This window comes from Necator americanus, chromosome V (genome assembly GCF_031761385.1).
Source record: "Necator americanus strain Aroian chromosome V, whole genome shotgun sequence".
NCBI classification, from domain to species: Eukaryota; Metazoa; Nematoda; class Chromadorea; order Rhabditida; family Ancylostomatidae; genus Necator; species Necator americanus.
In genome coordinates this window covers 9434029-9448345 of record NC_087375.1, presented here as the reverse complement: position 1 = coordinate 9448345, position 14317 = coordinate 9434029, and the positions used below count along the sequence as shown (strand labels likewise).

At 42.2% G+C, this 14317-nt stretch overlaps 4 protein-coding genes across 5 annotated transcripts; 3 read left to right on the top strand and 1 right to left on the bottom strand.

The window, feature by feature from the left end:
• Positions 1–558: 558 nt before the first annotated feature.
• Positions 559–1611, top strand: RB195_013378 (uncharacterized protein; the record flags this gene model as incomplete). Its single annotated transcript, XM_013435864.2, has 1 exon — positions 559–1611. One exon carries the CDS (start codon positions 559–561, stop codon positions 1609–1611), a length of 1053 nt encoding a protein of 350 aa, XP_013291318.2.
• Positions 1612–1754: 143 nt separating this feature from the next.
• RB195_013377 (uncharacterized protein) lies at positions 1755–2128 on the top strand (the record flags this gene model as incomplete). Its single annotated transcript, XM_064203162.1, has 2 exons — positions 1755–1912; positions 1990–2128. 2 exons carry the CDS (start codon positions 1755–1757, stop codon positions 2126–2128), a joined length of 297 nt encoding a protein of 98 aa, XP_064059043.1.
• A 168-nt stretch (positions 2129–2296) lies between these two features.
• RB195_013376 (uncharacterized protein) lies at positions 2297–2695 on the top strand (the record flags this gene model as incomplete). The annotated part of the gene is made up of 1 exon (XM_064203161.1): positions 2297–2695. One exon carries the CDS (start codon positions 2297–2299, stop codon positions 2693–2695), a length of 399 nt encoding a protein of 132 aa, XP_064059042.1.
• Positions 2696–4900: 2205 nt separating this feature from the next.
• On the bottom strand, positions 4901–6789 carry RB195_013375 (uncharacterized protein; the record flags this gene model as incomplete). 2 transcript variants are annotated; one of them, XM_064203159.1, is made up of 5 exons in its annotated part: positions 4901–4978; positions 5034–5103; positions 5181–5287; positions 6536–6712; positions 6766–6789. In XM_064203159.1, the coding sequence occupies 5 exons, from the start codon at positions 6787–6789 to the stop codon at positions 4901–4903; spliced, it is 456 nt and encodes a 151-aa protein (XP_064059040.1). The 2 variants fall into 2 exon arrangements, with proteins under 2 accessions (XP_064059040.1, XP_064059041.1); XM_064203160.1 differs by lacking the exon at positions 6766–6789 and having other exon boundaries at positions 6536–6631.
• Positions 6790–14317: the final 7528 nt, after the last annotated feature.

Here is a 14317-nt window from a genome sequence, read left to right as displayed (position 1 = left end):
TACGGCTTCGCGGTTATAGATGGTGCTTTGTAAGGAGTGATTGACTGAAAGTGGTTGCATTGTCGCTGATGACGAGGTCCGGAGTACTTCTGCGAGCAATGAAGCGCGAAAGGCGAGTAAAAACTCGAATGCGGTATTATTGTGGACTAACTCGAGATGCCACGAATGTCCCTCACCAGAGAGATCAGAGCCGGTTAGTTGCGAGGCTACGTGGCGCGTCCCCGGATGGCGGATAGGGGGCTAATCGCAGACCAAAAGCGATGTTGTGCCTGCACAGAGACGTGGGTGGATTCAGTGAATGGAGTACTGTTTCTGCTGAGCCAGGACTAACTCACGACATCCTTGTATCCCACACGTCGGTCCGCCCAAAAGCCTCCAATCAAGTGAGTGGGAGGTGCAAGGGAGGCAGTTTGGAGTTGCCTACAACAAATAAGCTCCACATGTCAACTCCGGGAACGGAAGTTCTCCCAAAAACTCATGGGATTAGAGACTTGCAACTTCCCTATGGGTTTTAAAAGATCTGATAATTTTTTCCGATGATTTTAAAAGATCATCGGAATGACCGAGACGAGACGACGTCACCCTCTCCACGCCGTATATGAGACTGGAGAAGAAATGTTATTAGGAACATGCGACAGTAGATGTGTCGGTGGAGTTGGAGTCCTCGTCAACACGAGAACGGCAAAGAACATCGACTCTTTCGAACAACTTACGACCCGAATCGGACGTCTGCGGATGAGAAGATGTGGTCCAACACCTGCTTTGACTATCTTCGTCGCTTACGCTCCAACCTCAAGCTACGAAGAAGAGGAAGTCGAAGCCTTCTATATGGACCTGGAGAAGTTCTACCGAGAAGATCATGCCATCTACAAGGTCATAATTGGCGAGAGGCTCTCCGAGTTCATCATGACGACCAAGACCATCCATGGGAACTCACAATTCCAGAAGCCCTCTTCTCTACACTGGACGTGGGAGTCACCCAGTGGAGGGTACCGTAATGAAATAGACCACATCACGGTCAATAAAAGGTTCTACCTGACGGACGTCGCCGTTGTACCAAAGTTCAATACGAGATCGAACCATCGCCTGCTCCGAGGAAGATTTTCCTTCACAAGGAGAGCAGAGAAAGCCGCCAAGTTCAGAGAGAGAAATCCCAGAACTATCACTATCTGGGATCTCTTCGCTACGCTATTCGGCTTTTGGGAAGATTCCGCCATGGACAACAACGAATATGACAGGCTCGTTGAACACCTTCACGACTGCGCGAAGAAGGCTGAGAGTTTTAAAACCACCAAGAGACGCTTGTCTCTTGAAACTCTTGAGCTGATACGCCTGTGTGGAGCAGCACAAGCCACAGAGAACCAAGAACTCACGTCCGAGCTCGCAAGGCTTTGCAGAGAGGCGATAAAGGAAGACCTTAAAGAGACAAGAGCAGAAGTGCTAGCTGAAGCTGGAGAGGCGGGGAAAAGCATCCGCTATGCTCGTCGAGACTTCGCCAGTCGTAAAACAAGAGAACAACCATTGCATCGAGAAGTGGGATGGAGAAAATCATCTACGAATTCTACTCTGATCTCTTCGACAGCCATGTCCACTTGCCTCCTCACCATCTGAGAGAAGATGTACATGTCATTCCAGAGGTTCTCCCCTCCGAAATACGACATGCTATCAAGACGGTAAGAAGACGTACGGCACCCGCTCTAAACAGAGTAAGATCAGAACACCAGAAGAACCTTCCGCCAGTTCTTATCAACACCATGGCGAGGCCCTCTGCACGCTACCTGTCGGAATGCAAGGTTCCTACACAGTGGAAGCCCAGCAAGACCGTGTTGTTGTATAAAAAAGGAGATCCACATGACATCGGTACTATCGTCCAATCTGCTTACTGTCCGTCATCTACAAGCTCTTTACAAGAGTGATCCTTAATAGGATTGAAAAAGTCCTGGATGAAAGACAGTCATGCGAGCAGGCAGAGTTTCGAAAAGGATTCAGCACGATTGACTACATCCACACTGTTTCGAAACTCATCGAGGTATCACGAGAGTACAAAATGCCGCCCCGCGTCACCTTCATCGACTTGAAGAAGGCCTCCGACTCAGTTGAGATGGAAGTCGGTCGTGGAAGCCTTTGACAACCAAGGCGTCCCTACTCAATACATAAAGGTAATTCGAGAGTTGTACAGTAACTTCACGACCGGAATTTCACCATTCTACAAGAATATCATCATTGGCGTGAAGAGGGGGTCCAACAGGGTGCTACAATCTCACCCAAAATATTCACAACCACTTACGAGAACGCAATGCGAAAATTGAAATGGGACGACATGGGAGTGAAGATAGATGGTCGGCAGCTACACCATTTACGCTTTGCTGATGACATCGTACTGATAACACCTAGCATCAGCCAAGCGCAACGAATGCTGACCGAATTCGACGAAACATGTGGATGCATCGGTCTTCAGCTGAATCTACAAAAGACGATGTTCATGCGGAACGGATGGGTCTCAGATGCCCCATTCACGCCCAGCAGAACGAACATATCCGAATGCACCAGCTACGTTTATCTGGGTCGGGAACTGAACATGATGAACGACTTGACCTCCGAGCTGGGCAGGAGGAGACGAGCGGCTTGGGGAGCGAAGAAGGAAAGAAAAAGGAGGATCCACTGGGTGACTTTGGCACGTGATCGGGACAAATGATCCACTGGGCGACTCTGGCACGTGATCAGGACAAATGGAAGAATTACTGGCGCTGGTTGCCATGCGGGTGAAGAGACAGATCCAAATCTTGGCCAGAGAATGGTTTAGAGCGCTTGACTCGTTCCGGAGGAAGACTAGGCATCTCAGGATAGCGGTAGGCGTGTCCTTGGGCTCTTCTACTTACTGTACAGAGCCGAAGGATTCTGGTGATGGTGGCTTTGATAGATACAAAATATGAAGTGGGGAGAGCGGCGATTGTAGCGTAAACACCTGAATGGAACCTGGTCTTGTGATAAATATCTGATATCATGATATTTTTTCGTTATAGGTACATAACGAAAAAATGGACAAAGAGGTGCTCCGGAATAAGAAGGATAGGTGCAGATGACTGAGACGAAGTCCGAGCTAGTTAGCGTTGTATTTGTCCAGTGGTAGTCGTTTCAACATGGATTCACTTTCGCTCTAATGTTCCATAATAAGGAGAGTTTCCGCCTTGGTGATCACCGAGGCTGAAACGTTTTTGGACAGTACAACAGTGGTTAAATTGAGGGTATAATTGTTAATGCGGGTTTTTAAGATGAGGGCTTTGATGAACTTAAGCACATACGCGCTTGAGCGAATGAACTTAAGGTAACCACTAGTGGCATGGAAACGGAGTGGTGATTCGTCGGAAGGACACTAAGGGCCTGAAACTCGTGCTCCGCCTCAGGACAAATATCCTGAGGTAGAGCGGAGTCCGGCCAATACGACTGTGGAGAACAAAGGAAGGATGGTCCATGCCACCAGATGTGGTTGACAGCGTCAGCAGTCGATAGTCCACGAGTTGCACAGTCAGCTGGATTAGAGTCTGACTGCACATGGTAGGACTTTCTCTGAACGTCTACCTTGTGGAAATTGGTTAGTATGGTGCGGATCTCGTTCACTCGATTCTGAACAAACCGTTTAAGTGGACGAGATGAGTGGATCTAATGGAGCGCTATCTTCGAGCCAGAAAAGAAGTGGATAGTGCGGATCTTAAGATGGAGCTGAAGATGGAGGAAGCGTGCTAGACGCACAATTATCATGGATGCGAGTAACTCTAATAGCGGCATAGCCATCTGGAGTTTAGCCATTGCTAACAATAAATTAGCCATGATAAGCTGTGAAGAAAAGGAAGAAGTTTGAATGGATCAAATCACCAACTGATTCTCTTGCTGTTCATACACCTTGTTGTAGTTCTCTTCTCAATACTTCACACAGTTCTTCGTTTCGGTAGAATCAAGCACACTATTATACATTACATGTAACATGGGAGAAACTTTTGCATTCCACGGAGTTTCATAAGGCATCCACTTTTTAAAAAAAATTTTCTGTAAAATTAATTTGTCGAAATGGTCGAAAAAGATCGTACCTCGCAAGAAAGTACTGAAATGCCAATTGACCATAATGATTGAGTATTGAGGTACCAAAGTCTCCCTGTTAGTTTTTCTCTTCCACAGCATTCACTCACTAGCTTTGGTAGGATTTTAATGCTTCTGTGTGTTCTTCTTGACCCAACTAATAGAACAGAAAGACGCCGTGGTCTTCGGCCAATCCCTTTGATTTCTGCTCAGCATCCCCATACTGCAAAATCTTCTATGGTTCTAAAAGCTCATTGTATGTTGTCAAATTTCAGAAGCCTACTAATTTCCTTGATAAGTTCTCAATGTTCTCAAGCTGCATCGAAAAAGTGCCATATTAAAAGTCTAACATAAAAACAATAGCCTAAATGATTTGATTAAACATTATTCTGTTGGCGCAAACACGGCTTCTTTCAATTTCCTTCAATTTCTTCGAGTCCGCTTCTTTATCTCCAATCTTTCTTTATCTCTTTTCGATGAAATTAAATAGATCACCACACGAGAACATCCACTGCCTTCTTCTGCGAACTTCGCATCACTGGACAAGCAACAATTGTACAGAGAATTATTGCAGAAAATACGCATTGCAGCACCAGAGTTCTGTGGGTGACAACAGAAAAAGAAAGACTCATATGCAGTTTGCCCTCCTCATAAACCCGGTTGTCGTCTGCTCGTTATATCACTAGGCAAAAGCTTTAGACTCAGTAAATCTTAGGATAAATCAAAGTAGTTAGCAAAGAACTGGAAGAAATCTTTATCATTTCTATTAACAGTTACAACTGCAGCGAGAGAGTAATTGACCTTCTAAGGCAAAGACTTTTTGTTTTCACACAAAGATGCAGATATATTTGTGCCTGTCGTCTTCAAAAACGTAGTTGCACCCGACCGCTTCTCTAAGGCCCAACTAAAACGATGTTTTTAGTAGAAAACACCTTAACGTCGCAAGAAGCTTTCCTCACATTTGGAATATGTTTCTCCCATAATTTTAAAGCTGCTTGAGTAGCCTCCTCGACAGTGGAGTTGCCGTCACTGAAGTAAAAATATAGATAAGCAGGCTCCCCTTGAGAATGGTAAGAATGAATTGGATATTAAGAGAAGTTAATTACGTTTCAGAAATTAAGGGGAATCTGCCATTAGACATGAGAAAACGGAAGTCCTTCGCTGGGTCATCCAGTACCAATCTTCCAACTAATTCGATACCGCAGTCGTATTTCTTAAAAGGGAGGTTTCACTATATTACCAATTAAAATGAAGTTGCACAATGATATTTCGTATATAGGAAAGGAAATGTTCCAAACATTTGACATTTTTACATAGCGCTCGTTTTTTGAACTTTAGCCTACGAACGACTTTAGTTGTGGTGCGGGGTCTCGTCGTACGTTTTACCCTACGGAGCTTTCTACGGGTAATGAATAATTCGTTGATTTCGAAAACACTGAAATGTAATCGATTTGAAAGGCTCGCTAACCTTTTAAAAGGGCATGTCCGCCACTACTTAGCTTAACCATCTTCATGTCAGAACCGTGAAGAACCATGCTGCTTCATCACTAACTGGCTTCTTAGTGTATTGTATTTAACAGTATATTGTAGTGTAGAAAATGAAACAGTCGGGTCAAAATCACCTCGCCTTAGACGACGTTGCGTAAGCGGAGACACTCGAAGCGGCCCGGCCGAGTTCAAGATGAGACCATCGCTAGCTTCGCTCGGACTGCAGCGGCTTTAGTCAGAGTCTTTCCCAATCACTCCGTCTCCGGCATACTGCAGCCGCTTCCGCAACGGTCAATTCGGTCATTTCGACCCTACTATACCGACCGTAATGCTATATTGTCGCTGTTATGTACATGTTATTTGTTTGTAGTTGTTGCTCTTATTTAGCTATATTTTTTAAAATTGTATTGTTGACATTTTCCCATTAGTAGGTACTACAGATAGCAATATGAGTCTAGCAGTACTAGGTCGTTAGTGTCGATTAGCTCTCTCGATCCGAGCAGTGGGGGCGATGTCCGCTGGTTCTTTGCGAGTGGATTCGAAGCGCGACAAATTTGCGACTTTAAAGACATCACCCCACAAATCTGGAGTGGAACGGATTTCCGGTGGAGTATTCGTAAACGGGGTCATATATCATGGAAGGAGGGCGATTCCCTCTATTTCTTCCTAATTGCTGTAAAAAACGGCCCGGAAGATGCGGCGCGGCATAGGGCTGGCCCGCTCCCACCGAACCCCTTGTAGAAAATAGTGCGCCAGAACGCTCGAAACCGTATCTTCTGGACCTTTTTCTACGGCAATTAGAAAGAAATGGACAGAATCAGCCCCCCTCTCCATAGTCTCCCATCCCGTATACGAATACTCCACCGGAAATCCGTACCACTCCAGATTCGTGGGGTGATGTCTTTAATGCTGTAAGTGTCTCTCGTTCCGAATAGAACAAAAAATGGAGTTAGTTGAAGTTTCACACACTTACGATATCGGGTGATTGAGTTGCGTAGTGCAAGATTCCAGTATAAAGTTGATCTCTTATGCTACTATCATTCAAGGCGTATTTGTCCACTCCAACCATAACGAACCCTTCCAGCTTGGAGCATTCGGGGGCTTTCTTCAAATTGGTCTCCGAAAAAGAGACTGCCAGAGCGAGAAGTTCCTAAACTTTTCTGATAAATGAAGAACTACGACGTTTAAATGCGAACAACTTACGAAAAATAGTGTTCGATGGAACATTTGTGGGCGCCTGCAAATACTAGTAAAGTAGAATAAAACGAATGTACCATGTTTGATAAGACCAAAGCAAATGAAATATATAAAACTACACATATAATGGATCTCATTAACGAAATTGAGCGAGAGTAATCTAAATGTAAATGTACAGTAACCATGGTTCCTTAAACTAGCGTAGAAATGTTTCGAACAATTTTCGCACATACAATTTTTCTACTATCTTATCCTGAAGAAGATTGTCTACTCCTCATGATATTAAATCATTTTGAACGCTCTTTATCGATCGAAAACGAGATAAGGTAGATGAAAGCTTCTGACGAACAAAACTATCAACTGAAGAATTGTTTCAAAGTGATGTGAGGCAAAATCTTCAGACCGTCCTATCTGAAAAAAAAAACTTTCTTTCAAATCTTCTAGATTAATGTGAATTTTATAGTGCAGAAAAAGTGTAAGCAGACTTTTTTTCGTTCTATCTTCAAAACAAAATGAAGGAAAACTAAGCAATTAAGATACATTGGGAAGAAAAAAAAGGTTTTTTTTAAGGTTAATTTTTTTTTAAATGTAAATGCTTTTTTCTGACAGCTTCTGACAAATCAAAGTGAGTACCGGAATATGATTACAATAATTTTTGCTACCAACACCAGTTAGAATGCTCGATACTGTATTTTCTGTCACAGCAAAAAGTCAGCTTTTTTTTCTTTCAAAAAACTTCCTGTGAGTTACAACCTGTTCTTAGACTTGTGGATAAAAGAACTAAATCATTGATTTCGTCTCTGGATTATGACAGAATGCAAAAGTGCTGCAGAAGGAGAAATGTAAGAGTTTTGATCTGGGGAACGTTGCAAAAGGAACTTAGGAAGATTTGCTGGAGACAGACAATCTATGAGATGTAGATGACATCGAGGAATTGCAGTCAACGAAGCTACCGTTATTGTCCACAGAAGGTGACTTGTGAAGTGAAGCAATTCCAAGCGTCTGGTAGCACATGAAATGCTTGGAAATGTTATCCAGAAATATGTCAGCCACCCCCTCTCTTCTTCGTTTATTAATTGCGCCCGTATTCTGTCTATTTGCCTAAAGTAATACTGTTTAAACATTCGATATTATACTTGCAACTATCGAACACGGCCAGGAAGGCTGCAGCGAACTGCAACGTCTCAAAAAATGAAGTTTCAATAAGACCATCAAGAAATTCAGAAAAATTATCCCACAATGTACAATTATGCACGAGAAAATAGGGTCGACAATTCCCTACGATCCTAAAAAAAATTAAAAAATAACAGTAATTAAGTAAGTAATTTTACTGAAAATCCCTCGCTAGTTACAAGACGCCAACTACGATAGTGTCAAGATGAGACTAAGGAATCATATGAAGAATTTCCCAGAGAACATTGATGTGTTTGCAGGTACCATCGTACACATATTCACGTTTGAAGGTGCCTGTTTTGAAGAAGAATTTAAAAACTAATAATTTTAAAGGGGTTCCAAAGTTTACGTTGAGTTTGCAGACATACTACCACCGCAAGTATCTAAAGCTATAAAATATTCGGAAAATTGGATTTATTCTGACATCAGCGATTTTCTTTGCCTAATGTATTTTGGACCCGCTGCAGATTGTAGAAGTTGCTTTCATTGAGCCCGTGGATCTTTGACGGCATTGTTAGTTCCAGTCAGTTATCAAAGTTCAGCTCCAACCGTGCATTACAGTTGAATAAACATCAATCCATTTCCAAATTTGTCCTTTCAGCAGCGTCTTTTTCATATCACAGAAATAAAACATGATGTAACAAATTGTTGCAGCAATCCAGTGTTTCAATGCTTAATGACATCTATTTAAAAGAGTCAAAAACGAAAATGTGGAATTTTAAATTAACACAATAAGTGAATGCGACACGTGCGCAAGCGTGACACGTTGTACCTCAAATCGTCACAAAAAATGCGTCTTTAACTCCGTTTTTTTACGACGGTTAGGGATAAATAAGTGGAACCACCCTTGATCCCACAATCTACAAACCTCATCTCTAGCGTCTCCCGGGATTCCTTCACCACGTCAGATTCGTGGTATAGCCTAGCCTCTAAGAAGCCTTTCTTCGAAAAGAAATTCTCCCCCAAAAACCGACGCATAGTCTCTTATCATCTAGGATTTTATTCAAATCTAAAGTTGTCGCTTTTCTACTAGTTGTTTGAAAATTTCAGAGCAACTGAAAAGTGCAGAGAACTACAAAGAAGCTGCGCAACTTCAACTCTAACAAAAATCCAGTGCTCCCCGTAAAATAAGCAAGCACCCCAAAATATTTCAGAACGTTTCTAAAATCAAAGGCATCCAAACGGTAAGTAAACTCAAACAGCAACACATTGGCTAGTGTTTACCTCAATCGCTAGACTTGGTAACGCAATAGGCCACAGCGTAATAAGAGTCACAAGGGTTTTTATAGGAGCTTGACAGAGATCAAAGGCAGCACAAATTCTGATATGGGGCTAGTTCATTTGTGAGCGCAATGCACTCATCCTTCCTGTTCATTTTTGGACTTTTTGCGGTGATCCAAAATGCCTCTAGTGTTCTGCGTGCTATGATCTCGGACTCGAATGATAGTATAGTAACTACCTCTATTTCAGAGTTTTGATGGCTTATTCTACGGTGTGCTCCGAGCGGGGTGAATAGTCTAGGTTTTGCAACAGAAAAAAAAACATGGTCTGTAAATCTGGCACATAAATTGCTAATGGAGCGGGTGTAGTGTAGCGATTAGACGTTCGGCTTCCTGCACAATCAATCGGGAGTTCGATTCCGCCCTAGAGCTCATTAAGCCTTTCATCCCTCTAAGGTCGATAAATTGGTACCAGACTTGTGTGGGTGGATAAAAACACTGACTTGACACATTGGCTAACCACCGCAAGTCACTGTACAGGCCAGTTACACTTTCGTAGCCTCAAACGATTCTGAACTGAAGTGGACGTGGGAGCGCATTCCAAGCGGATTGATTAACGCTAGTAATTTTATCCTTTTACTTTAAATTGCTAATATCCAATAGGTACCCAGCTGAAGACTGTGTTACTCGACAAACAAGACAGCCTTCTCGAAGATCCAACGTAGTGGATGGCACAGAAAAAATCTCGTTCTGTTTACCTTACATAGCTGACGACATGAGCAGAGCAGTATGCACCTGTCAGCGAAAAGGTAGTCTTCGGAACGGTGTGAGGGTTGTGGAAACACCCCCATAGCACACTCTAAGTGTCAAATGCCGACTCTGCAGAACTTCTAGCTGTGTGGTTCGCTCGTACGGCAGAGGGGGTGTTTGCATTGTATCAGAAGCAGTGTATCGTATCACGTGCAAGTTGTGCGTTGACGATCATATAGGGGAAACGGGACGACCACTGTGTGTTCGGATCAAGGAGCATCTAGATGTACTCGCAGAAATCTAAACCCTCCACTTCACTCAGAGCACATCGTAGAATAATTCATCAATACTCCGAAATAGAGGTAGAGGTCACTATACTATCGTCCGAGTCCGAGATCGTAGCACGCAGAACACTAGAGGCATTTTGGATCACCGCCAAAAGTCCAAAAATGAACAGGCTTTCATTGCGCTCACAAACTAACTAACCCCATATCAGAATCTGTGCGGGTTTTGATCAACGGGGCGGCCCGTCAGGCTCCTATAAAAAACCCTTGTGATTCGTAGTTCTGGTTGTCCATTTACCAAGTTTAGCGAATGAGGTAAGCATTACCAAATGTGTTGCTGTTTGAGTTTACCTACCGTTTTGATGCCTTCTGTAGGGTGGTGAGAAGTTTGAGAGAATAAATCACTAATGGCTTTAATTTTTCTGGCTTTGACGAAGACAAAAACGCTGGAACGTTCGCTGTTAATAAATATCAATACCAATCTTGGTCACAGCTCAAGCAAATCAATAAAATGCTACGTATTCAACATGTAAAGATTCAAGGACAGTCGAACATGGGCCTATACCAAACCTGATTGCTGTCCCGAATGCTTATTTGAGAGTCAACCTAAATAGAGATAACTGGCGAACGTCAGTTTGCAACGACGCCTAACATCTTCTACCCTGAAGACTTCTATCAGTGAACGGAATTCATTAAGGAGCTAAGGTCTACCAAAAAAGCTTCGGTGGGACTTTCCAGCTATATCAAATATTTTTCAGCTTTTGTATCGAAAAATGCAGAAGATGCATAATCTGCAGGCAACACCATTCATGTCCCGAACACCGTTCTAAACAACAAGCAACCCTGCGGTCCTAGATAGAGTCCTATCCTGACACTCTAAAGGCTGCTATTCGTGCCAAAGGAGGCCATACTGAATAAAAACCTGTTTTCTTGTTAACTAGATTATTAGTATATTACTGTTACTATAACTAAAGTTTTGCTGTTTTTTGATCAATTTTGCGCTAATAATACGCTTTTATCGAGTGACCATATCTATGGCACATCGTGTACTTCTTCTCTCAAACAATTTCTGTTTTTGTCAACTTCAAGTGGTGTACAGAAGGCAAAATAACAGCTATGTTGCAAAACTATTTTTCTTTCAAAACTTAAATTCTTTTACCCGAAAATTTAAGCATAGATGAAGGATTTTATGGTTTTTCCCTAAACGCTCAGTTCTATATTTGGAGAACAATCAAACTTGATTTTACATCTATGTTTCTCTCAAACTACCACAACTTGGAAACATTATTGGAAGTACGAGTCTCCTCCATTTTCAATAGTAGCCAACAGTCTCCGTCAGGTCGCGTAAACTGTTGGCTACTATGTATTGTATTTGATCAGCCGTTCGCACGTCTGTTTCCTCTTTTTGAAGAAAGGATATTAGCAGCATGAGGAGAAATGCTGGGAAATAGATATGCAAAGGAACCACAAAAACCCATTCTACCGTCTTGGCGCTCCCGCACACCTATCCGAAAACCCGTCTCTCCCCACTCTAAAGTTTTCTGGCACAGGCGCACCATTTCAACCCCGTGAGACTCGTCCCACCAAATTTCACAACTATCTGGTTCCGGGCCACGAATTCGACGCCGTAGTACCCATCTCACCCAATTTTGCCGCGTTGAGGTTCCAGCGCACCAAACCGACGCCATAGTATTCGTCTCCCTCTCTTTTTTGGATTTCCTGACTGAGACACGCATACACAGGCGCACGCACGTGACAGAATAAGCCCGTTATAATATAGCATGACAGTTTGCAAATCTGGAAGTATACATGAACATAAAAGTTTATTTACCCTCATTAACATATGAGAGAAACTAACTTGCCTTGTCAAACCCAATATCGATTTCTATATAACTTTGGACAATGGATAAAAGATAGAATTCTCGCGTGTAAGGTGCATGACACTGGTTCGGCACCGCACCGTTGCAGAGTTTTGCATCATTATGGAGTATTTTCGTGACATATAGACAAACAAACAAACAAACAAACAAACATACACACATGGACTAAGCGCGTTATTATATAGCATGATGATAATGATTACTGTCAAAGTTTTACTGTCTCCTGATCAATTTTGAGCTGAGTTCCCCTTTTATCGAGTGAGCATATTTACGGCACTTCGTGTATTCCTTCTCTCGAACGATTTCTGTATTTCTCAACTTCGATGGGCAGAAAGCAAAGTAGCAACTATGTTGCAAAACTAATATCTTTAGGAACTTCGAAGTGTTCTTTCTATCTTTCGCTTCCATTCCTTTCAGAAAAAAACTAGAGGAGTTTCAGATTTGCCGTAAGTAATTGCTGGTGAGCTGAATGGTTTCAATAAAACATGTGAAAACTCGTACGCCACGAAAACGAACAGTCGAACATTACGCTAGTCTAATCCGCCGTTCACTTCTTTCAGAAATCAATTACTTCTAGAAATATTGTACTTCTAGAAATATTTCGTGGTAATGTGCTTAAAAGGATCTGATGTGATTGAGGTTCAGCACATTTCAATGGAGCCGAATGATCGAACGACAAGAAACAATTTGCACATGACTCTATAGAAAATTAGTTTTACTTTAATCCGCAAAAGAATGTTCCTTCTGAAATATTCCTAAGTCTGCCAATAAAAGTGCTCTATCTCGAACTACTGATACCTATTTGCCAGTTTATTTATTTTCCTCCTTCTTGTTCACTTTTTAAATCCTCAATGAGAGTGAATCACCTCGGCAATGAGGCGAATCCTCAATGTATTGAAAAGATGATCTGAAACTGACGGTGTGAAGCGACCGAATGACTCAGTTACTTCTCTCATTCCAAAGAAAAGCACAGCTATGAAAAAGACTTTGCTATAAAGACACGCCGAATATACTAATTTTCCTGGTGCCGTGGCAGGGAAGCCGTACCCGTTACATACCTTAACAAAAGTTAGAGCCACGCAGTACGCAGTGGATAATTGCTCGAATGACAACAAATCTCTACTTCAAACAAACAATCAAAATTTCCGCTTTTCAATCCCTAGCGGATGTAACTCATCCAACCTCTAACGCTGGTTGAAAGGATGATCTGATGATGAAAGGATGGTTGAGTCTTCCTGAAAATTGTAGCCACAACCATTGCCGAATAATCAGTAGTAGGTCATGTTGGGGGTGACTGCCCACAGATATGCCCACAGATATTTTCAAATATTCGCTCCTATTCATCCTACTTTTGGTTTTATTGCTTTTATTTTCAATTAATCGATTACTATAATCATCGTGTAAGTAATGCGTACTGTCACTTTTTAGTATTGCTAACTTTATAGCAAATAATCTAGTTTTAAAAGGATGTGCTACGAAACAGAAAAATCCGAGAAAAGCATGTAATCTGCAGCTGACGCCACCTACAACCTGAGGACTTCAAGATTTTGCGGAAAAAAATGTGTTCTTTTTACATCGTTTCGTTTTGAGTTAATACTGGTATTACTCCAGAATTGCGGAAATCGTCACAATTGTCGTGGTCTATACTATTGTATGTCAAACGAGAATGAACTGAAAAAATTGCGTTTTGTGGATGAAGAGATCACAAAGTGTGAAGTTGCCTACCACTTACGGCCACGTGGAGCTTCCCTAACCTACGCGCGCGTAAACGAAAATCTGCTCTTTAGGTAAGGTACTGAGCACAAGCCTCGTATAAAGTAAAGGATAAAGTGCACGGCGTTGATCAAAACCTCTCGGAACCTCTTCCCGACTGCGAAATACCGCCTCGTACAAGCCTGGTGTTTAAAAAAAATTCAACCGACTAGCTCATTCTTCGATTTATTTTCCAGTGAACTGCACTCTTAAGAACAAATTTGAGCAACGATGAATGAAAATGTAAGCAGTTTTTTTCACCTAGAGCCTCGATTTTTTTCCTAAGCATTTTGTACTGGAAACATTTTGCCTTATAATATTTTTTTCGCAGGATACCTCACAAGTATTTTGATCTATGTCTTTTTGTTTCTGTTCGGTTTGATATTCGCCTCCTCTGCTTGGAGTTACAATCTCAAGAAACTGATCACTTTTTCAAGAAACATAAGTTGATGCTCAGCTAGGATTGGGTCATTCATATTACCAAGGCAGCTACGGAGCT